This window comes from Ovis aries, chromosome 3, assembly GCF_016772045.2.
Source record: "Ovis aries strain OAR_USU_Benz2616 breed Rambouillet chromosome 3, ARS-UI_Ramb_v3.0, whole genome shotgun sequence".
Taxonomy (NCBI): domain Eukaryota; kingdom Metazoa; phylum Chordata; class Mammalia; order Artiodactyla; family Bovidae; genus Ovis; species Ovis aries.
In genome coordinates this window covers 174,174,176-174,199,531 of record NC_056056.1, presented here as the reverse complement: position 1 = coordinate 174,199,531, position 25,356 = coordinate 174,174,176, and the positions used below count along the sequence as shown (strand labels likewise).

The window sequence follows — 25,356 nt, the reverse complement described above, 5'->3', positions numbered from 1 at the left end:
CGGATCATAGACTTTCAAGGGACTTGTGATCTATGCTGTTACTGTGTACTGTTACTTAGGACGCCAACTTGGATTGGTAGTCAGGAAGCGCCTAGCCTTGCTAGGAGTCGAAAGTTCAGAAGCTAGATGGAGCTCTAGCCCCAAGAGCATCTCTGAGGTTAAAGGTTACTCAGATTGGAAGTGCAATGGGTATCTTCCTTTGGTAATGCTAGCTCTTAGTGGACCAGAGGAGGCTTTCCAGTGGCTTTTGTCCCAACTCCTTAGATATTCTTTCTGTGGAGTCTGTGGGAATGAAATGGAAGGACTGGCCCTAATAACTCGAGGACAAAAATCAATTTTTCCTCACTGGCCAGTCCTTCACCATCTCTTTTGCTATTGCTTATACTGGTGTGGTGATGCTTGGAAGGAACATCTCAGTTTTATGTTCATACTGGTCTTATTGTGGTCAGGAATATACTTAGGGTTGTGCACAGGCACTTAGGTGACGAATGTTTCCCCCAGCAGTCTTAGCTTGAGAGGCATTCCAGAAGGTTACTGATTGCACCTCAGGTGGCATCAGAGGCAAGCAAGGTTTTAATGGTGAGGAGCTGGACATCAGTCTGGGATGCCATCAGGTCTACCCCTGGTGCATCTCTGCCCTGCCTCGGTGGTAGAACTGGGAGGGAAGAGTACAGTGACTGCATCGGTAAGGGACAGACTAAGTCCGACCAAGGAAGGGAAGCTTTGGTGTAAGGTTTGTCTATACCCCCATGTAGATCAGTGAGGGACGCCTCCGGTAGAGAGATGGTGCTGGTTGCTTCTTTCTCTCTTACAGATGGGGGCTAACAATTCCAGACCCCTAGCTCTTCCTTGAGAACCCCTGACCCCTCTCTCCTTGGGGACCCCCGGACTTCTTATCAACCTGCCTAGGAATTGACTCTCTCACCTGGGAAGCCCCACCTAACACACTGCCTGGTACAATTATGGATTCAAAGAAATTTTATCAAAGTCTGACTCTCTGGACATATTTATATATAGTAATTCTGTTAAACAGAAACTTCAGTTAAACAGTGGTAACATGTTTGGCTTTAGGTGGAAGCTGTCCAACTTATAGCTGATGGTAAAGCTCCTCGCATTCCCCAGTCAGAAGAAGGAGCAACATATGAAGGTATCCAGAAAAAGGAAAATGCTGAGGTATTTATATCAACTTAGTTACGCTTCTCAGAATTCACTGTCCCCCACCTTTGAGCAGTTCTCAGTGTACCATTTCCTCAATGAAAAGAAGATCTCCAAGCCACCTGCCCCATCCCTACCCATGTCTGCCACTGATGGAGAGACATGTCTCTATTGCCTTTGAGACTTGAGAAGTTCAACCTGTGCTTTGCGCATTCCTAGATCTCTTGGAATCAGTCTGCTGAAGCTTTACATAACTGGATCCGAGGTCATGATAAAGTCCCTGGAGCTTGGGCAGAGATAAATGGACAGGTATGTTCTAGAGGCCCAATGTTTTCTTTCAGCGTGTGACCTTTGTAAGAGGCATTACTCATGAGTTGAGGCTTCCCCTGGTTCTTCCTTTGCTTGTGAGGAGAGTTTGTGTTCTAGGTACACATGACCAACTAAAGGAGTTTAGGTACATGTGGCCAGCTAAAAGAGCCTAGGTGCACATGGTCATGTGCTGCATTTTTTACTCCGCACATATGGAGCCTTTGATGTGAGGCAGACACTAGGCACAGCCTCTGCTCTCAGGGAGACTGTAGTTTTATGGAGAAAGCAGGGAAATGAATAAGCACTCACAAGGCAGTAAGACAAACGCTGTAACTGAGGTCCAGCCTCAGGTATCTTAGGAAAGCCTTCCTAGAAAAGTTGTTTGGCTTGCACTTCAAGAAGAGGTCAACAAGTAGAGAATGAGACACAGAGTTAAAGACCCAGAGGTAGGAGAGCATGTTACCCGGACAGGAACTTGCAGTAGAGTTCAGAGAAGCTGGGGCCTCAGATGTGAGGAGTGAGAGTGAGAGGACGGAGAAGAGATGCTGCAGGGGCGGTGGGCAGGGGTAGGGGCAGGGGCAGGGACAGGAAAAGCCTTCTGATACCTGGGGAAACTCCGCTCAACTCAGCTTCTCAAGCTTTGCCTCCTCTAGGAAGTCTCCTGACCTCATACTCCCAGCCTGGTGGGACTGGGCATCCCTTTTCTCCTTTCCAGTAATGCCCTGCCTAGCTCTGACTCAGCATATTGTCTATTGTAAGCATTTCTTTATGTATCTATCCCTCTACCCACCACAGACCGGGAGCCCCTCAAGGGCAAGGGCATCATGCTGTTGTCTTGATAGTCTCGGTCCTTCAGCTGGGTCCTCAGTGCATATTAGATATCAATAAAACTATATGGGATCAGTGAAGAACCAAAGGTGGAAGTCCAGTGCCATGGATAAGAGTATGGAATTGGAGGGTACTACGCTAAGTGAAATAAATCAGACAGAGAAAGACAAATGCCGTCTGATATCACTTATATACGGAATCTAAAAAATACAACAAAGTAGTGAATATAACAAGAAAGAAACAGACTCCAAATATAGAGAACAAACTAGTGGTTACCAGTGGGGAGAGGGAAGCGGGGAGGAGCAAGACAGGAATAGGGAATTGAGAGGTACAAATTATTATGTGTAAATTAAGCTACAAGTATATATTGTACAACGTAGAGATTACAGCCAATATTTTATAATAACTATAAATGAAGTATAAAAATTGTGAAATCACTGTTGTACACCTGTAACTTATATAATATTGTACATCAACTATACTTCAATAAAACATTTTATCATGGACATCCTTATACAAATGTACTCTTGATTACATGAGGAATATTGGATATACATCTTGGACTATAGTGACATCATATAGCGTATGAATATATTCTATCACAATTGATAATGCCTTGTTTTTCAAAGCATTTATACTCACACACACACCAAAAGTATGGGATCTGAAGCCAGAATGTTTCCAGTAAAATTCTGGCATTGCCACTATTTGTTGTATAACCTTGGGCAGGTTACTTAACCATTGAGTACCTTGGTTTCCTTATTGCAGAATGAGACTAATAATAATAGTGCCTCCTTCATTGGTTTGGAGTTGTTGTAAAGATGCAATGAGTTAATACATGTTAATTCATCTAAGCACTTAGACCTGACATAGAATAAATACTCAATAAATATTAAATAATAGAGTTGTCAATAAATGGTAGCTGATGACCACAGAATTATAAGAGGTGGCTTAGTGGTAAAGAATCCGCCTACCAATGCAGATGTAAGGGACACAGGTTCAGTCCTTGGGTTGGTAAGATGCCCTGGAGGTGAAAATGGCAACTCACTCCTGTACTCTTGCCTGGGAAATCCCATGGACAGAGGAGCCTGGCAGGCTACAGTCCATGAGGTCACAGAGAGGCAGACACGACTGAGGGACTGAGCACACAGGCAAGCATAAAATTAAAGTAATGACTATCATGACAATAGCAAATCAATTAATATCCAGTTCTCTTGGTTACAGTCTGGATCCAGTCTTGTTTCCATGAGCTGACCCACAACGCTTCCTGTACCTCCCATCACACATTCCACTGCAATGCAATAGTCTGTTTACTACTCTGCACCTGCCTCCCTGCGCCCACATCAATACCTCCACTTCCCACAAAAACTCTACCTTCAGGCTGCAAAGTCTGTGAGAGCTGTCATGTCATTCACCTTTGCGTCAGTGCAAATAAATGATACATGTATACTTGCATCCCCTGGATGTGGGGCGTTTTTCAACTCTTCAGTCATACCCTCACAGACTGTCTCTTGCCTTGTGTCATTCCGATAGGTGCTTGATATAGTCTCTCACACTGGCAGTGGGAGGTCTCTCATTTGGGCATAAATGAGAATGTCAGCTGCTTTTTTCTGCAGGGCATGCTGCTTTCATACACCCTTATAGACAGCCTTCATTTCCTCCTTTCACAACTTGGGTTTGGTCTCTTTACTAGGTGGTCACTTTCTATGGCTCATCATTGCTGAATAGCTCCGTCCCTCCTGGAGAACCACTGGAAATTAAAGGTGCTGAGAAGCCTGGTCTTGTTACCAAAAATGGACTTGTTCTTTTTGGTAACGATGGAAAAGCAGTGAGTGTTCAATAGGGTTCCCTATAAAATCACTTTGGTGGTTTCCTTCAATTACCCAAGCTCTTGAGGGAGTCTGGCAGGGCAGACTCCCAGGACAGTCTGGCTGTATAGTGGGATATAGGGGGTTTAAGATGTCTGTGGCCCATTTCTCTCTGGGGATGAGCTGGCTTTATGTGCCTTGATTGAGAACCAGGCATCTCAGGATGGACCCACTGGACCTGCACAGCCTGCTCTGTGATACAGTAGAAAGAGCTTAGCGTTTGGTCAGGAGCCAGGGTGTGAATCCCTGCTCTGTCGCTTACAGTTGTGAGCAGGATGCCTCTCGCCTCTGAGGCTCCGTTTCTCCGTCTACAGAACAGAGAGTGTGATCTGGTCTGGGAGGATCAGGTGGTGTGAGCCTTCTCAGATGGTCCTCCCTTTGCCAATAGGGAGATGCCCATCTGCACTGCCTGCACGTGGGAGCATGAACTCTGACCCTCGGTGGGCTCTTGGGCAGGTGCCCAATGAGCAAAACAAAAGGGAATTTGCATCTCACAGATACCTTCTCTGGGCTCACAGGATACATCAGTTATAAAGACTGTAGGCCTCAGAGTCCAGCTTGTCCTGGGTTGTAACCTCAGCTCTGTTACTTGCTGTGAGGCACTGGGCAAATTACTAAACCTCACTGAGCCTTCATTTGCTTATCAGTAAAATGGGGATAATAAGGACACCTGCATCTATCAGAATTTAGGAGACTGAATAAGATACTCAGCATATACGTACTTAGCACTGTGCCTGCTGCAGACTAAGAGTGCAGAAGATGGCAGTAGAGGCAGTAATAGTGCTATTAGTAGCATGGTAGTCATTGTCAGCTTTAGAACCAATACCTGAATCCAAGTGTCAATTTTAGGGGTGTTTATCATCCTCTCTGCTGCCATAACTGAAATACCATTTCAGCCCTTTTATACACAGTAGGTAGTGCTTTCAATCCATATTTTCGTATTTGCCAAATAAGCTGGTCCTTATACTCACATAAGATGCTTTCTCACACCAATCTCACTTTTGAATTGTCCTAATTCTCAATTTTTTCGCTTGTTTTGTCATTATTTTACAGCTGATGGTGAGAAATCTGCAGTTTGAAGATGGAAAAATGATTCCTGCCTCTCAGTACTTTTCATCGGGTGAGATGTCAGTGGTGGAACTCACAGCTGAAGAGATGAAGGTGGCAGAGACCATCAAGGTGAACACGTGAAGTTTTTAATGTTCCTTGTCTTGCAAGAATTCTTGTAACCATTTTTGTAACTCATACCATTAATCTTCAAAGGAGTTGGGATGGAACTTTTAGTTCCTCTTTTTTTGTATTAGCTGCAAAAGGATGCACATTTATTTCTCATTCATATAAGTAATCCAAGGCAGTTCTAGGTTTGCATGGGGGTAAAGTGGGAATATGAGGGCTAGGGGTAGAGTCAAGCAGGAACCCAGGCTCTGCTATCTTTAAGGACCCGCTGGGTGTTATCTCCATCCCAGACAGCCAAGAAGAGCAAAAGAGCACAGAAAATCGTGTGACGAAGGTTTTTCATGGGCCACAATTGAGAGTGTTATTGTTGTTTAGTCGCTAAGTCATGTCTGACTCTTTTGCAACCCCATGGACTGTAGCCCGCCAGGCTCCTCTGTCCATGGGACTTCCCAGGCAGGAATGCTGGAGTGGGTTGCCATTTCCTTCTCCAGAGGATCTTCCCAATCCAGAGATCGAACCCACATCTCCTGCATTGGCAGGTGGATCTTTTTAACCACTGAGCCACTAGGGAATCAAGATGGACAGTACAGGTCACTTATATTCATATTCACTGGCTAGAAGTTGGTCAAACGGCCCTCTCTAATTGAAGAGATGCTGAGACATGTAAACAAGTAGGTTTGATGAGAAGCTAGTACTCTCCGCCAGTGTTCCATATGGCAGCTCCCTCATGAAAGTTTCCCTCGTGTCATATAGGTCATCTGGGCTGGAATTTTAAGCAATGTCCCTGCTATTGAAGATTCAACAGACTTCTTTAAATCTGGAGCAAGATCAATGGATGTTGCCAGGTAAAACCACCACCTCAGTGACTCACACCCCTGCACCAGGGATTTTCACTTTGACCTTGAAAATCGAATCTAAATCCTTTGTACTAGATGTCATCACTCTATCATACCCATCTATTATATTTCTCTTTCCTTCATCTTTCTTTGCTTGTTTCCATGGTCAAACACATGTATTTGTTCTCTTTTCTTTGTTGCTAACTAGGAGTGTTTTCATATTGACTATACACCTAGAAAACCACCCTACTAATTGTTTATTTCACTTAAAAATATGTCTTCATATTTCTTAGCCTATTCTCCTCCAATTCGAATTGGGAGGCTCTAAGTGAGAATGTTACAATATACAGCCTTGATGTACTCCTTTTCCTATTTGGAACCAGTCTGTTGTTCCATGTCCAGTTCTAACTGTTGCTTCCTGACCTGCATACAGGTTTCTCAAGAGGCAGGTTAGGTGGTCTGGGATTCCCATCTCTTTCAGAATTTTCCACAGTCTATTGTGATCCACACAGTCAAAGGCTTTGGCATGGTCATAAAGCAGAAATAGATGTTTTTCTGGAACTCTCTTGCTTTTCCATGATCCAGTGGATGTTGGCAATTTAATCCCTGGTTCCTCTGCCTTTTCTAAAACCAGCTTGAACATCAGGGAGTTCACGGTTCACGTATTGCTGAAGCCTGGCTTGGAGAATTTTGAGCATTACTTTACTAGCGTGTGAGATGAGGGCAATTGTGCGGTAGATTGAGCATTCTTTGGCATTGCCTTTCTTTGGGATTGGAATGAAAACTGACCTTTTCCAGTCCTGTGGCCACTGCTGAGTTTTCCAAATTTGCTGGCATATTGAGTGCAGCACTTTCACAGCATCATCTTTCAGGATTTGAAATAGCTCAACTGGAATTCCATCACCTCCACTAGCTTTGTTTGTAGTGATGCTTTCTAAGGCCCACTTGACTATGCAGAGTACATCATGAGAAACGCTGGACTGGAAGAAACACAAGCTGGAATCAAGATTGCCGGGAGAAATATCAATAACCTCAGATATGCAGATGACACCACCCTTATGGCAGAAAGTGAAGAGGAACTAAAAAGCCTCTTGATGAAAGTGAAAGAGGAGAGTGAAAAAGTTGGCTTAAAGCTCAACATTCAGAAAACGAAGATCATGGCATCCGGTCCCACCAGATGAGGACCGGATAGATGGGGAAACAGTGGAAACAGTGTCAGACTTTATTTTTGGGGGCTCCAAAATCACTGCAGATGGTGATTGCAGCCATGAAATTAAAAGACACTTACTCCTTGGAAGAAAAGTTATGACCAACCTAGATAGTATATTCGAAAGCAGAGACATTACTTTGCTGACTAAGGTCCGTCTAGTCAAGGCTATGGTTTTCCTGTAGTCATGTATGGATGTGAGAGTTGGACTGTAAAGAAGGCTGAGTGCCGAAGAATTGATGCTTTTAAACTGTGGTGTTGGAGAAGACTCTTGAGAGTCCCTTGGACTGCAAGGAGATCCAACCAGTCCATTCTGAAGGAGATCAACCCTGGGATTTCTTTGGAAGGAATGATGCTAAAGCTGAAACTCCAGTACTTGGGTCACCTCATGCGAAGAGTTGACTCATTGGAAAAGACTCTGATGCTGGGAGGGATTGGGGGCAGGAGGAGAAGGGGACGACCAAGGATAAGATGGCTGGATGGCATCACGGACTCGATGGACGTGAGTCTAAGTGAACTCTGGGAGATGGTAATAAACAGGGAGGCCTGGCATGCTGCAATTCATGGCGTCATGAAGAGTCGGACACGACTGAGCGACTGAACTGAACTGAAGTGAGAATGTTAATTGGAATTTTCCTATATAATTGCATCTAAAAGGATACCTAACATTGATTATGCTTACCCCAAATCTTTTTTCCTAACTCCCCAAGTTACCCAGTATGGTATATCTAGAATGAGGATCATCAGACTTCTTGCAAGAGTAAGAGTAGTCACTCTATAGTCAGAATTTCTCTGCAGAAGTTTGCAATAGGTAGAAAGGGCTAGAGGACTAGAAAGCCGCCCTCTATGGCATGAAGAGCAGACCAGGATCCTAATAGTAGAGAATTTTGTAGAGGTGCTTTTCCTTTGAGGGCCACCGTACGGCTATTTACTAAATAAACAAGGTAAAAGTCTTCATGTTGACAAAGCAAGTGTTCTTGATGAATATTCTGTTCACATATTCATTCTTGTATTTTTTAAAATAATTTTTATTGAAGTATAGTTAACTTTCAGTGCTGTGTTATTTTCTGCTATATAACAAAGTGAATCAGTTACACATTGTTGACTAAAAAATAAAGTCACAACCTGAAAGTAGAGTTATTTCATTTGGTGGGAATGTTTAGAACTCTGAGCCCAGGAGACAGCATCTCAGTAGCTCTGAGAAAACTGCTCCAAGGAGGCACGAGGGGAAGTCTGGCTATATACAAGTTTGCAACAAAGGGAGCAGGCCACCTGAACATCAGAACTCAGGTATCTGAGCTAAGGAATTTAGCATTCTGTGTATGGAGAGATTGGAGAAGGCAATGGCACCCCACTCCAGTACTCTTGCCTGGAAAATCCCATGGACGGAGGAGCCTGGTAGACTGCAGTCCATGGCGTCGCTGAGTCGGACACGACTGAGCGACTTCACTTTGACTTTTCACTTTCACGCATTGGAGAAGGCAATGGCAACCCACTCCAGCGTTCTTGCCTGGAGAATCCCAGGGACGGGGGAGCCTGGTGGGCTGCCGTCTATGGGGTCACACAGAGTCGGACACGACTGAAGCGACTTAGCAGCAGCAGTATGGAGAGTTGCAAGCCTCTGGGCTCACTGCATTCATTCCTTCACGTGCACCTCAGCTACCTAGGCACAATCCTGTTTCCCTGTTCACCTTGCTTGCTGTGTTCCCCCAGCTCCTCAGCAATCACCATAGGGGTTGGTAGCATCCGCTGGATCTCAGTTTGGGGAGCCCTTACTCACATTTGGAGGCCAGAAATTGCTGATGGCTATGACATTTTCTGTATATTAAAATGGCAGGAGATATGTTCATTTCACGCATACACATATATTCAGTCTTGTTTAGATTTTATACTCATATAGGCCACTGTGGAGCATTGGGTAGAGTTCCTTGTGCTGTACAGTAGGTTCTTCTTATTGGTTATCTATCTTATATACACGTGTGTGTGTATACGCTCAGTTGTGTCCAACTCTTTGTGGCCCCATAGATGGTAGCCCACCAGGCTCCTCTGTCCACAGAATTTTCCAGGCAAGAATACTGGGGTGGGTTGCCGTTTTGTATTTCAGGGGATCTTCCTGACCCAAGGATAAGCCCACGTCTCCTGCATCTCCTGTACTGGCAGGCAGATTCTTTACTAACTGCACTACCTGGGGAGGTTCTGTTTAGTACCCACCGTAGCCATGTGGGCTTTCCTGGTGGCTCAGAGGGTAAAGAATCCGCCTGCAGTGTAGGAGATGAGGAGTCGATCCCTGGGTTGGGAAGATCCCCTGAAGAAGGGAATGGCTACCCACTCCAGTATTCTTGCCTGGGGAATTCCATGGATGGAGGAGCCTGGCAGGCTACAGTCCACAGGGTCCCAAAGAATTAAACACAACTGAGGAACTAAAACGTTCACTTAGCCATGAAATACAAACAAATGTTTGTTTTATTCTTACACCAGATCCAGAGAAAATCGTCTATGCTGTGACTTTGGTCTCTCAGAATTATGACAGTTCAGAAATTTTCTTTATGTTTTATTCCTGGAGTACTTTTGAAAGGATAGAGACTGATTTTATGTGCCCTTTATCACCTGCTTCTGTGCTGTGCTTAGTTGCTCAGTGAAGAGTTGTGTCCAACTCTTCTCTTGAAAGTAATGAAAATATCTTTGCTTCAGTTTCTTGTATTTAAAAAAACTGCCGCTGCCTTTTGAGAAAGCTTTAACATTTTTTTCTCTCAATCTTATTAATTTCTCTAATATAGATGATCTCATGGAGCATAAATTAGTATGTGACATAAGTCCTACCTCAAAGCAACCTAAATGTAATCATACAGTCCTCTAAACTCTTTAAAAAAATGTCAGTAACGTGAGCTGGTTCTTCTTTTCAGACTGGTTGAAGAGATAAGACAGAAGTGTGGAGGGCTTCAGTTACAGAATGAGGATGTTTATATGGCCACCAAATTTGAAGACTTCATCCAAAAAGTCGTGAGGAAACTGAGAGGAGAGGATCAGGAAGCAGAGCTAGTGGTGGATTATGTAAGCCTGTCCACGGTGTTGAAAATCCACATGGTTAAGACCTTCATGCTAGAGAACACTGCTGTGCCTTTCACCCATTTGCTTTTCATTTACAACTTTCTTAAATGACAGACAGTTTTGAGATTATAATTCAGATACCATACATTTCACCTTTTAAAAAATGTACAATTCATTGTCTATTCACTGAGTTGAGCAACCATGACCACGATCTGATTATGGAACATTTTTTTACCCCCCCCCCCCACCCGAAGAAACTCCATATCCACTGGCATTCATTCTCTGCTCTCCTCTTCTGGGCCCTGGCGCCAGGAAATCACCAATTTACTTTCTGTTTCTATGGATTTGCCTATTTGAGACATTTCGTACACATGGAATTAGGCGATAAGTGGCCTTTTGCAGCTGGTTTCTTTCACTCAGCATAATGTGTTCAAGGTTCATCGACATTCTAGAGTAGATTATCACTTTATTCCTTTTCCTGGCCAAGCAATAGTCCACCGTGTGAATAATTATGTTTTATTTATCCTTTCCTTGGTTGGCGTACATTTGAGTTGTTTCTGCTTTTTGGCTATTATAAATTACGCTGCTATGAAAATTCACATAGGGTTGGCCAAAAAGTTCATTTGTGTTTTTGGTAAGATGTAACAGAAAAACCTGAATGGACTTTTTGGCCAACCCAATATTAAGTTTTTGTGTGAACGTATGTTCTCAATTCTCTTGGGTAAATATCTAGAAGTGGAATTGGTGAGTCATATGGGAACTCTTGTGTTTAACTTTTCGAGGAGCTACCAATCTGCTTTGCAAAGTGACTACATCATGTTACACTGCCTCTAGCAATGGAGGAAGCTTCTAATTTCTTCATGTCCTCGCCAGCATGTTGTCTATTTTTTTCTATTTCAGCTGTCTTAGTGGGTGTGAAGTGGTATCTCATTGTGGTTTTGATTTACATTTTCCTAATGACTAGTGATACACATCTTTTCGTGTGCTTATTGGCCATTTGTATATATTCTTTGGAGAAATATCTGTTCAACTCCTTTGTTTTTTGGCTGTACCAGGTGGCTTGTGAGATCTTACTTTTCCAACCAGGGATGGAACCCAAGCCCCTGGCAGTGAGAATACCTAGTCCTACCCACTGGACCACCAGGGAGGTCCCTCAAACCCTTCACCTGTATTTTTAATTGGGATATTTGTCTTTTTAATTTTTTAGTTGTAAATGGCTTGAGTATATTTTAAATAGTAGACCCTAATCAGATGAATTATTTGTAAATATTTTCTCCCATTCTGTGGGTTTTCTTTTCACTTTTTTGATAGCATCCTTTAACACACACAAGTTGTAAAATGTGATTAAGTTTGATTAATCTGTTTGTCCTTTGGCCACTTGTGCTTCTGTAAGTCTTGACTTATGCCTTTTTCTCTCCTCTCTTCCTCTTTACTGCTCTCTTTTTTGTTAAATGGATATTGTCTAGTACACCCTTTTAATCTCTTATTGTGTTTTTTGCTATATACTTTTAGTTATCTCCTTAGTGGTTGAGGATTCCTTCCAAGAGACATTTTTCTTAAAACATTCTTGCCCAGATTAATACCAGTTTAATACCAATAGTGTAGAAAAAATTTGTTACAGTATAGCTCTGCTCCCTACCCGCTTACCTGTGCTATTACTGTCATACAAATACATCTTTATACAGTATTAGCCCATCAACATAGTCTTATAATTATCACTTTATGCAGTTTTCTTTTAAATCAGATAGGAGAAGAAAGGAGTTTAAAATAAAAATTACATTTATACTGACTTATATTTACCTTTGTCGGTGTTCTTTATTTTTTCAGGTAGATTTAAGTCACTGTCTGTGTTCTTTCATTTCTGTCACAAGGACACCTTTTAGTCATTTTCGAAAGACAATGTGCTGGCAGTGAAGTATCTTAGTTTTTGTTCATTTGAGAATGACTTAATTTCTCCTTTGTTCCTGAAGGATATTCTTGCTGTATATGGAATCTTGGGTTGACATTCTCTTTCTTTCAGCACTTTTAATATATAATCTTATTGCTTTCTGGCCTCTGAAGTTTCCGAGGATAAGTCATCTGTTAATTTTAATGGCGATAACTTTCATGTGATGAGTTGCTTCTTCTCCCTTGCTGCTTTCCAGATTCCCTTTTTGTCTTTGTCTTTTGACCATTTTATTATGATGCGTTTAGGATGGATCTCTTTGAGATTTGTCTACTTGGAGTTTATTGAGCTTCTTGGATGTGCAGATTGATTTTTTAAAATAAAATTTGGGATATTTTCTGCCATTATTTCTTCAAATAGTCTTTCTACCCCTCCATCCCTCACCCCTCTTTCTGAGACTCTCTTTATGCACGTTAGTACATTTGATAGTGTCCTGCAGGCTTCTAAAGCTCTATTCATTTTTAAAATTGTTTTTCTTTCCTATTTTCAGACTGGATGTCTCTATTGACCCATTGTTTGGTTTTCTATTTCTTTCTTCTGCCTGCTTGAATCTCCTGTTGAACCCCTCTAATGACTTTAAAAACTTCAGTTATTGCTCATTGCTTTTATGGTTAAGTAGTATTCCATTGTAGGTTTTATATATATATTTTTTTATATAAATATATATATATATATCTCACATCTTCATATGTTGATGGACATTTAGGTTGTTTCCTTGTCTTGGCTATTGTAAATTGTGCTGCTATGAATATTGGAGTGTATGTATCTTTTCATAATTAAAGTTTTGTTTGGATATATGCCTAGGATTAGGATTTCTGGATGGTATGATACTGTTGCCAGAAGGGGGCCCCCTTCCAGGGCCTGAAACTGGGCTCTTGTCTAACACTCGGAAATGAATTGTCCGAGGAGACACATGTGCTAACAAAGCAAGAGATTTTATTGGGAAAGGGCACCCGGGTGGAGAACAGTAGGGAAAGGGAACCCAGGAGGACTGCTCTGCCACGTGGCTTGCAGTCTCAGGTTTTATGGTGATGGGATTAGTTTCTGGGTTGTCTTTACCCAATCATCTGACTCAGAGTCTTTCCTGGGGGTGCACGCCTTGTTTAGCCAAATGGATGCCAGAGAGGAGGATTCTAGGAGGTGGTCGGACATGTGGTTTCTCCTTTTGACCTTTCCCAAACTCTTCCGGTTGGTGGAGGATTATTAGTTCTGTGTTCCTTGCAGGGACCACCTGTAAACAACTCATGCAAATGGTTACTATGGTGCCTGGCCAGGGTGGGCAGTTTCAATCAGTGTGTGCTTCCCCTAACAATACTACTTTTAGTTTTTTAAGGAACCTCCATACCATTTTCTGTAGTGGCTACCCCAATTTACATTCCCACCAACAATGTAGTAGGGTTCCCTTTTCTCCACACCCTCTCCAACATTTATTATTTGTAGACTTTTTAATGATGGCCACTCTGACCAGTGTGAGGTGGTACCTCACTGTAGTTTTGATTTGCATTTCCCTAATAATTAGTGATGATGAGCAGCAAACTACGCTTTTGCTATTTTTTTTGTTTCTTTTCTAAGCATCCTCAATTTCTCTATATAAAATAATTTCTTAAATCATTAAAATTTCTCTTTAATACCTTTCATTGAAGTGGGATTTTATGCCAACAGTTCTCTTTCACATATATGATTTTAATTATGTCTCTTAATGACTGTATGAGGCAGGTATATTATCATTTTATTGTTGAAACAAACCAAGATTTATAGAGGTTAATGGATGAATATAAATTCACTTGCCAGCTAATAGTACAGACTACAATTTAAGCAGCACATATGTAAGAGGGGGAGACTGAAAATGGGGATGGACACTGGAAAGAAAACTTAAAATGTCACCAGTATAAAAGGAAAGAGGGTTGATGGGCAATTTCAAAAATTTGCGTGACAGCAATGGCTGAACTCCATAAGTAGTGCCACTAGATGGCGGTGTTTCCATTATCTGGAGGTCTTCTGAGTCATGTTTCATCTCAATGAGGAAAAGACAGATCTTTACAATGCCCGACTCAGACCACTTTGGTCGTCGCAGAAGCTGACCTCCTGTCTCAATGGCCACTTTAAGTATCATAAGGCCTAACTATTACATCTGCTTGTCTCTTCTGAACAGTAGGCACTAGAGTCCCACTGACAACTTCTCTGTCTGCGTTAGTGAATAAGCTTCTTTTTTGCATAAATACAGAAATCCATTGACTTTATTAAAGTAATTCTCTCTCTTAGGTTTCAAAGGAGATCAATGACATGACAGTAAAAATGCCATATCAGTGTTTCATAAATGGACAGTTCACAGATGCTGAAGATGGAAAGACTTATGATACTATCAACCCAACAGATGGATCTGTGAGTTGTGACTTAGTGTGTGCAGTAACCACTGATCATGGATTTTTTTTTTCATTTATACACCATTATAAAACAGTCTTAAGAATTACTTATTCTATTACTCTGTCTCTCTATTATTCTGTTACTCTGTCTGAGCATGTAATATAAATGTACTTCATGTATTCTTTTAAACTATTCAGCTCTGGTTCTGGCTGCTGTTATCTCCTGTAACTTACTTTTAAGAATGAATATTTATGATGAATTTAGATGGGTCGCTATACTATATACATCAGAGGTACAATTCCACATGGAGCTGTGTATGTGAGAAAATCTCAGAATGTGCAAGCTCATGGTGAGAAATTCAGCTTTCCTAAGGCAGGAGAAGAAATAGTTACAGTTTCCTACATGTGTCTTCTCATAGTGTAGTGTGAATGAGAAGTACTGAATTTTAGGCTCACAATTTTCGTGTTAAAATGGTTTCTTTTTCTTTGCTATATTACCAGAAGTTTACTGGAAGTACTGATTTTCCATCATAAAAACTCCTCGAATTTTATGGTAGAATATTAATCTCAAGAAAAAGTTGTATATCTCTCTATAAAAGTAGTCTATAACCTATGTTTTCTTGCCTTGAAATAGACGATATGCCAAGTATCCTATGCCTCTTTGGTGGATGTTGATAAAGCAGTAGCAGCAGCAAAAGATGCTTTTGAAAACGGTGAATGGGGAAGAATGAATGCACGAGACAGAGGAAGACTGATGTATCGGTATGATTCTTTTAAGAGTGCACGTCTGGGGACTTTCCTGGTGGTCCAGTGGCTAAGAGTCCGCGCTCTCAATGCAGAGGGCCCAGGTGTGATCGCTGGTCAGGGAACTAGATCCCACATGCTGCAGCTGAAGATCCTGCATGCTGCAGCTAAGACCTGGTGCAGCCAAATAAATAAATATTTAAAAAAAAAAAAAAAAGAAGAAGAGCACAAGTCTGTGGGCTTTGGATACTGACTAACACTGCCAAGATTTAAAAAAATCTTCAAGACTTTCTATTATGCACCTATTAGATAGCATGTCTTTTGTCACTTCCATCATATAAACTCCCATATATGGGAGTTCCTGATTTTTGTATTTTTGCTTGTTTCAGTCACCATCCCTATATGAGCAGTTTAGTAAAGGACTACTTATTTGTAAAGATGTAAGCAAGGTCAAGGGAATCCAGCAAAGGATAATGAAGCACTCAGGCTGAACATAGAACAGGGAAACTGCTCTTACTGCAAGGCCTAAAGGGACAGAGGAAGGAGCTGTTACTAGAATCTGGCAAGATCTATGGCTGCAGGAGGAGACCACACCCGTGGGTTTCGGTGGGAGGACATAGCAGCTGCCGCTGCCGATCCACAGCCCACCAGTCAGCCATCCCCAGACCACTTTATCCTCGTTTGCCAGTCTCCTGGGGCTGCCTCCCACTGGCCTGTCATTACTCAAGTCCAGTGAGAGAGCCCAGAAGCCAGTGATGTAATCTATAAAAGTCATCCTCCAGGGGTCACAGAGCATCTGCTTATGCAGCACATAGAGAACATCCAGCACCTTGCTGTTTCCAAAGAGAAACTTTAAATCTACTTGATGTGTGAGTAGAAACAAGGAGGGAAAACACGAAGGCCTGGAAAGGGTGTTATAAATTGGTAGCTGAGTTTGCCAAGAGTAATTAGATTCAATCCCAGATTCAGTTCTCTGCTTACTAAATGACAAATAGCTGACCTTGCTCAAAAGATCTCTTAGAGCAGGATCTGGAAGAAATATTAGGGAGGAAGACTTCAAGCCTGACCTGGAATGGTCTGAAAGAAATGGGTCAGTACCATGAAAGGAAGGAAGGAAGGGAAACAAATGGAAGAGGCGAACATGAAAGATGAATTTTGACTATTTCATAGTCATTAGACAGTTTCTAGTCATCTTTCCACAGAAACCAGACAAACAGAAGCCTGTTGTGGTGTTTATAGTTCATCCCATGTATTTCTGTCTTGTCCTTTTCAGCCAGTGGTGGAAATATTTCTACACCTGCCAGAAACCCTCAGGTGTTCACAGGTTCTCCAGGGGTGTGGGGCGCCCTCTAACATCTCCCAGTGTATTCAGGAGCCATCCACGTTCCCACTGTGTTCTGTCACAGATCTCCTTGGCTGACTGTGACTCCATCCCTCTTACTTCTTATGCATCTACAATGCGAATGATACACACTTCCAACACCCTCTGCCTCTTCATGATAACTCTTAAAACAAATTATTCATGCAATTGTTAGTTCAATGCCTGTCTTCCCTATGAGACCACGTTCTCCATGAGGATGGAGACCTGGTCCATTTGTGTCCACCTCTGAGTTCTCAGGCCTTGGGAGGGCGCCTTTTACACAGTAGAGACTCAATATTTGCTGAATGGATTTCTTTCACTGGCCAACAGACTTGCAGACCTAATGGAAGAGAAACAAGAAGAACTGGCAACCATTGAAGCTCTCGATTCTGGGGCTGTCTACACCTTGGCTCTGAAGACTCACATTGGAATGTCTGTGCAAACATTCAGATATTTTGCTGGCTGGTGTGACAAGATTCAGGTAAGTGCAAAATGTTGTTTTTTTCTGTGGAGATCATTCCTAGAGGAAAATGGATGAATGTTTGTTAGTTTATAAAGACCCTTTGTCAGAGTCACCACTTCCGTAGGTTTTCTCATCTGATCCCCATAACAGTTATCTGAGGTAGGTGGATAGTTGTTACCTCTTATTACAGGTGAAGAAACTGAGGTTTGAGGACAATGAAGACTTACCTATGGTCACATAGTAAGTAGAGTTAGGATTTGAACTCAAGATTTTCTGAGCTTAAAATCTAATGTTGTTCTTTGTTTTAGAGCATCTAATAGTCTTGTTGGCATATAGAGAGAAGCCTGATATCATGGAGGAATTGAAGACTCAAATACCTGTGGAGGTCAGAGAGCTAACATAGCTGGGCTATGCAGACTGGTTATAAGAAAAATTTCTTAAAACATAAATTTGATAAAAATGTCAATTTCCTTCTTTTTACAAGAAAATAAATAGCACATGTGTGATGATAAATGGCAACTACACTTGGCTTTGGTATTGAGATACAGAAGGGAAATAGGGCTTTCAGCAAACAGCAGAACGCATGCCACCTCTAGTCTCATGGTAACCACTGAAGCACCAGCCATCACAGCCACATTCCCAAAGCCAGGAGTAAGTGGGGAAGAGGGAGAAAGGTAAAAGGACTTTAAAAAGCATTCCCATCCTCCCTACACTTTGTGCTTGTATCTCCCATTGGCTGTCTCTATCTACTAAGGATACTGGGAAACTTTTTTCTGGTCACATTGCTGTACCACCATTTTTATAGAATCAGAGAGACAACCTGGTTCCAGGCCTCATCTTTGCCACTTACTAGCAGTTGTTGTTATTTACTTCTCTCAGCCTTACTTTCCTCATCTGTAAAATGGTCATGATAATCCATACCTTGCAAACTACGTTATGAGAATTGGAAATGAGTGTTTATATACTACGAGTTAATATATACAGAATTAAAGTCTGTACTATAGTAGGTCTTGCACATAAGTGTAGTTTTTATTATTGTTCAGCTACAAAGTCATAAGTATTTAGTAAGAGCAGTTTAAGTCCATCCTTTATTCTCAATTATGAAATCCAAATAGTTCTGAAACCTGAAAATTGATTTGATTGACTCAAACTCATTTGGTGCCAAAATCTTACCCAAACCAACATAAGTCTATAAGTTTTATTCATCTCACTTAGAGTGAATACTCATAGTTCCCTGAATAAGTGTTCAGTGGGGTTGCCTTTCCCTTCTCCAGAGGATCTTCCCAATCCAGGGATCAAACTTAGGTCTCCTGCATTGCAGGTGGATTCTTTACCATCTGAATCACCAGAGAAGCCCAAGGTGACTGGAGTGGGTAGCCTATTCCTTCTCCAGAGGATCTTCCTGACCAAGGAATCAAACCAGGGTCTCCTGCATTGCAGGTGGATTCTTTACCAGCTGAGCTACCAGGAAAGCGCTGAATAAATATTAATATGCTTGATTATGGGAGGCTACCCCAGACATTAATGGGGGTTATAGATATTATAACATTATATAAGGTATTGTTTATGCATTATATTATGTTTCTAAAGTCAAATTCTGAATCCCAAAGCACACCTGACCCTAGGGTTTCAGATGAGAGATTATATACTTGTATTAGTAACAGCAACAATATTTTATGTGGCAAAACAGACGGATAGTTTCAGTTCAAGATTACTGCCAAAAAATCAGTTGGGATCAAATTTAGCTGCATATAATAGAAAACCCAACCAAGGAGTCTGTTTTCATCTCACTTTCAAGGAGTCCAAAAGCAGGCAATCAAGACTAGTCTGAGAGGGGAAGATTCCTTCTGTCTCTTTGCCAGGCCATCCTCAGTACCATGTGATTGGCTACCTTCATGGCTGCCTCTTGGTGTCATGATAGCCACTGCAGCACCAGCCTTTTTAGCAACACTCTGGAAGGAAGAATGAAGAAGTGAGGGAATGGGTAAAACAGCACTTGTTTCAGCTGAGTCAGCCTACTTTAAAGAGTGTTCCCCTTCCAGCGCTTTGTACTTACATCTTCCGTTAATCATCACTATTTGCTATGGAAACTGGGGAACAGAGTACTTTACCTGGCACATTGCCACCCCCATTATTAATCAAGGATTTCTGTTACTAAGAACAGAGGGGAGAACAGATATTGGGCAGGCAATTAACATTCTCTGCCATGCCCAGGAATTGGGAATCAGTTCAGTTCAGTTCAGTCGCTCAGTCGTGTCCCACTCTTTGTGACCCCATGAATCACAGCACGCCAGGCCTCCCTGTCCATCACCAACTCCCAGAGTTCACTCAGACTCGCGTCCATCGAGTCAGTGATGCCATCCAGCCATCTCATCCTCTGTCGTCCTCTTCTCCTCCTGCCCTCAATCCCTCCCAGCATCAGACTCTTTTCCAATGAGTCAACTCTTCGCATCAGGTGGCCAAAGTACTGGAGTTTCAGCTCTAGCATCATTCCTTCCAAAGAAATCCCAGGGCTGATCTCCTTCAGAATGGACTGGTTGGATCTCCTTGCAGTCCAAGGGACTGATGATCAAATTAGAATTATGTGGTTTTTTTCTCCTGTGTCTTAGTTCTTTTGAGAAAGGCATAGCAGTTCCTTTTTAGGTGTGGCTATGTTTCTTATAAATTGAACAATGCTTCTTTTTTCAAACTGTTGATTCTGTATTGAGATATAGCTGATTACCAATGTTGTGGTAGTTTCAGGTGAACAGCGGAAGGACTCAGCCATATACACGCATCCATTCTCCCCCAAACTCCCCTCCCATCCATGCTGACACATTAACATTGAATAGAGTCCCATATGAACACTGCTTTTTTTAATATCAGCTAAGAGAAAGTAAGAGAGGCAGACAGAAAATGGATTCATTGAGATTAAATTGACTCATTTAAATTAATAAAGGAGCAACTTCCCTGGCCGTCTAGTGGTTAAGACTCCATGCTTCCAGTGCAGCGGGTACAAGTTTGATCCCTGGTTGGGGAACTGAGATCCCACATGCTGCATGGCAAAGGAAAAAAAATGAAATTAGTAAAGTAGTATCAACCTTTTTTTATTCTTTAGGGTTCCACAATTCCCATCAACCAGGCCCGTCCAAATCGCAATCTGACCTTTACCAAGAAGGAGCCTCTTGGGTAAGACAAGGAGAGTGCCTCTGAGTGACGTGTATTAAGTTAGTTTGAGGGGACTGAGGCTGTCTCTTTCTCCCCTTGCAGAGTCTGTGCAATTATCATCCCTTGGAATTACCCGCTGATGATGCTGGCATGGAAGAGTGCCGCGTGTCTGGCAGCAGGCAACACCTTAGTGCTCAAGCCAGCACAGGTAAGACATGTGAGGCCAGGTGCGGCATCTACCCCCTCCCACAGATGTACGTTGACAAATATTATTTCTTGAAAAAAATGGGGTCATATATTATACCATCTTTTCATATATCCTTTCATATATCCCATATATCCTGGGCATCTTTTCATATTAGTAAATATTCATTTTTAATAGCTACCCAAAATGGGGATTCCAAACTTTAAAACCTCCATGACAATGGAAGCAGGCATAGTGTATGTCAGTGAAATCCCCTGAATTTCTACAAACCAGTTCAATGCTTGCAAAATGCCACAGGCCCCGAACTGACGGAGTTATTTAGAGTAGTTACGAAATACCAAAAGCAGTTTTATACAGGCATTAAAATATTGTAAAGTTATGGAAGATGTGGGAAAATCATGCAAATAATATACATAATTGTAGCTGTATGAAATATATATATATATATATATATGTGGAAAACAGGAAGTTAGTTTAAAAATAATTCAAATGATAGAGTTCTCAAAAACATCTTTTTAATGCTAGAGTAACTTTTCAAGAAAAAAAAAAAATGTGGTAGCAAACTTAACATCCGGCTAAGCATTTCCTCCAGACAGTGAACAGGCGTGAACACTCCGAGGTACCCAAGTTGGTGGGGAAAACTTGGTCTCTATTCAATAAGAGTCTACAGTTTGCCACCTATTATTGTTTTATTTCTTCTTTTAGGATTAAAAAAAAAGTTTTTTTTTCATTTAGAATAACTACATAGTCATGTGACTCCAGCCATCTTGTTTCCCTCATTAAAAAAAAAGATATATTCAAAATTTTTTTAATTAAAAAAATACAAAGAGATAGATGATGAAAAGTCTCCCTCTTATTCTCCTGGCTAACAAATTTACCTCCCTAAGGCAACCAGTGTTTTTGTTATTTATTAGTTTCTGAGGTATTTTCAGATATATTCTCTGTGTATACAAGCATATTTTTAAAATTAAATAATTAGGTAATGTTTTTAAAAATATTTTTTAACCAACTGAAAACCACACAGGAGGAGAAGGGGAAATGGGAAATTGCTAATCAAGAGGCATAAAATTTCAATTATGTAAGATGAGCAAGTTCTAGAGGTCTGCTATACATCATATTATTGGACATGAATTTGCGTAAACTCCAGGAAATAGTGGAGAACAAGGAAACCTGGCATGCTGGGAAGTCCATGGGGTCACAAAGAATCGGACATGACTTAGCAGTTGAACAACCATAATGTTGTATTGTACACTAAACAAATTGTTAAGAGGGTAGATGTCATGTTAAGTGTTCTTAGCACAATATAATACAGTATAAAAATAAAATGAAGTAAAATAGAAGCACTCTATACATACTTACCAAAAAGGGAAAACACTTTTTAAAAAAAAGTTTTCAGTGTAAAAAATGTGTTAGTCACTCAGTTGTGTCCGAGTCTTTTCGACCCCATGGACTATAGTCTGCCAGGCTCCTCTATCCATGGAATTCTCCAGGCAAGAATACTGGAGTGGATTGCCATTTCCTTCCCCAGGGGATTTTCCCAACCCAAGGATAGAACCCTGGTCTCCCTCATTGGAGGCAGATTCTTTACCATGTGAGCCACTAGGGAAGCCCAGTATAAAAAACAAACACTATTTTATTTAACCTATACCTAATTAATGGACATTGAGATTTTCCCACCTTTTTGCTGTTATAAACTATGTTACAATTAATAACCTTTTAAATATAGCATCATGGGACTTCCCTGGCAGTCCAGTGACTAAGACTCCAAGCTTCTAGTGTAAGGCGTGTGAGTTTGATCCCTGGTCAGGGAACTAAGATCCCACACACAGCACAGCAAAAAAAATTTTTTACTTGAAAAAAATATACAGCTTCATGCACATGTGCAACTATCTTTGTAAGATATGTTCCTAATAGCAGAATCACTTAGTTAATAGATCCATGTTTTGTGTGATAGATATTGGCTCATTCTTTCACAAGGACTGAGTAATTCACCAGCATCCTGTACGAATGCTGTTTCTCCCAAGCAGCGGCACTCGTTAAACGGCAAAAAACTAGTAAAATGAAGAGAGGAGGCGGGTAACTTAGCCCAGCAGTGCTCAATCCTGGCTGCACATTAGAATCGTCTTTTAAATTCTCTCTAGAATTTAAAATTCTAAATTTTAGAATTCTCTTTGAAAAATACTAATACCTTGGCCCCACTTGGCAGAGATTGTGATTTAATTGGTCTGGGTCAGAGACCAGACCTTGGTATTACTTAACTTCCTCACATTCATTTCTAAGGTACGGCCAGAGTTGAGAACCACTAGATGGTGGTATCCAAAGAGAGTGCTAAGCATTGGAAAACTCCAATGACTCCACGGAATATTAAAAAATTACAAACATGTATCGAGTGCACACTAATTGTCAGGCATATTATCAGTGACAAAGACATAAAATTTCTGTCCCATGGAAATTACTGATTCAGGATAGTTTTTAAAAGTCTTTCCAATCATGATGATTTCATACTAAGGCATAAAAATATACACTTTGGTCCAGGATTCTCTTTAACTATAGTAGATATAAAGCACTATTTGAATATCTTCTTGCCAATTTTAAATATCTGAGCATTTGAAAAACTTCTCATCAGGTATAACTACGTTGACTTTTTTTTAAACATCATAATGTTTATTGCCATGGACCTGTCACTAGAAGGAGGAAAAATGTTAACCCTGCTTTTTTATTGTTGTTGCTTGTGTTTGTCATATTAATATTACTATTTATTATGCAGTTTCTGTATAGAGTCCCTTTCAGTCACTTGACCATTTTATTAGCTAAAACAACAATATAGACTATGAATATGCAAGCAGGCCTGTGAACTCCAACACATGGCACTATTCTGAAAGCATACTGAGCAAGTGAGGAAGCCACAGTCTGTCCCTCGGCCTTGTGAGCTTCTGTTCTTTCCTAGGACACCGCACTTACCTGTGATCGGTGATCATCTGACCTTCATTCAGACAGAGTGAGAGCACCATTATCTAGCCCCATATTAACTGTTAGCTATGTTAGATTTATTTCCTATCTTCCTCTGTTAAAATATATAAATAGAAGCTCTACTATTTTTCTATTCACAACTCAGTTTTCGTCCATTCCATTTTTTGACACCAAGCTAACAGAATACTAATTTAAGACTTAATCAGCATTGGTTTTTCAGTGTAAACATATTACTCTCATTTTGCTTCTGAGATATGCATTGCTGTAAGAGATCTTTAAGATGAGATCCATAACTATACCACTTTTTTTGGTAAAAAGAAAGGGAAAATATTATGGGTTCGTTTGAGCAAAAAGAAACATGGTAAGGGTAAATCAGAGCCTAATGAGATTGATTAACTACTTGGGAGGATGACCTAGGAAGGATGGGGGAAGGGGTGTTCAGGAGAACAACACATCTCTGAATGTACTGCTGTATAATCCTCACTTTTGGAAGCATGTTTCCCATACTCTACAAAACAACAAGTGAGCAAATAAAGAAAAGAAATATAATCAACATGGATGCCAACACTGAATACAAAAAAAAAAAAAGCTAAATTTCAAATTAATAACAGCATCATGCTAAAGGCAATGAGGAAGCACTAACCCAAGAAACTTTTGACTGACATTTGGACTTTATGGCCTCAGACTGGAGGCAGAAACACTGTAAATAAGTATTCAAGTTAGTAGGCTTCTTTTTCATAGCAATGTGGCTTAGTAATTTTCAAAATATTTTCTGTATATTTTAGGACTAAGCAAATAAGTAAAATATATTGTGGATGTTGGGATTATATCATACTCCTTAAACAGTTCAAAAACACACAGAGAGAAGAAGAGGATAAAGCAAACAGTAAAATATTAACATTTGAGGAATCTGGGTGACAGATACATAGGAATTCTTTGTACTGTTTTTTGCAACTTTGCTATAAGTCAGAAATTATGTAAAAGTAAGAGAAAAAATAAACTCTAGTAAGAAAGAAAAACCACCAAAAAAAAAAAAAAAAAAAAAAACCCACCACACTGTGTGGCCATAAAAGGAAAGCTAGGTATTGATCCACAGGACAGGACGGAGTCTGAAGAAAGCAATTGCTGTCTGCTTCTGCTCAGGTCACACCCTTGACTGCTTTGAAGTTTGCTGAGCTCTCTGTTAAAGCAGGCTTTCCGAAGGGGGTAATCAACATCATTCCAGGCTCAGGTAAGCCAATAAGAACCTACTTTGCTGTAACTAATAAACAGTCAAGGGTAATTGAGTTTTCCCACTGGAGTCTTGTCCTGACATAGCTGTTGGATTGGTCAAAAAGTTCATTTAGGCTTTTCCATGACATCCTATGGAAAAACCTGAATGAACATTCTGTCCAATCCAAAATATTAAAACTAAATACAGTTTAGCAACAGTGCAATAGAAACATACTCACCATGTGCTAATATCTTAAAGTGGAAATACAGTGGCAGGTGAATTGAGTGGGAGGGTGGAAGTTGTACAACATGATAAAACTACCCTATGGTGTCCCATTTCAGTTTTTTAAATTACTTTCAGTTCAGTTCACTCACTCAGTCATGTCTGACTCTTTGCAACCCCATGAATCGCAGCATGCCAGGCCTCCCTGCCCATCACCAACTCCCGGAGTTCACTCAGACTCACGTCCATCGAGTGATGCCATCCAGCCATCTCATCCACTGTCATCCCCTTCGCCTC

At 41.0% G+C, this 25,356-nt stretch overlaps 1 protein-coding gene across 2 annotated transcripts in view; it reads left to right on the top strand.

The window, feature by feature from the left end:
• ALDH1L2 (aldehyde dehydrogenase 1 family member L2) overlaps positions 1-25,356 on the top strand; it is a 63,422-nt gene that overhangs the window by 19,057 nt on the left and 19,009 nt on the right. Inside the window, exons 5-16 of one of the 2 annotated variants that reach the window (XM_004006689.5) lie at positions 1,072-1,173; positions 1,375-1,464; positions 3,986-4,120; positions 5,214-5,339; positions 6,090-6,181; positions 10,283-10,430; positions 14,635-14,754; positions 15,370-15,497; positions 17,170-17,320; positions 20,400-20,470; positions 20,552-20,657; positions 24,768-24,855. In XM_004006689.5, coding sequence (XP_004006738.2) covers positions 1,072-1,173; positions 1,375-1,464; positions 3,986-4,120; positions 5,214-5,339; positions 6,090-6,181; positions 10,283-10,430; positions 14,635-14,754; positions 15,370-15,497; positions 17,170-17,320; positions 20,400-20,470; positions 20,552-20,657; positions 24,768-24,855 — 1,357 coding nt within the window. The remainder of the gene's footprint in view (positions 1-1,071; positions 1,174-1,374; positions 1,465-3,985; positions 4,121-5,213; positions 5,340-6,089; positions 6,182-10,282; positions 10,431-14,634; positions 14,755-15,369; positions 15,498-17,169; positions 17,321-20,399; positions 20,471-20,551; positions 20,658-24,767; positions 24,856-25,356) is intronic. The other variant, XM_042247165.1, reaches the window with a different exon arrangement.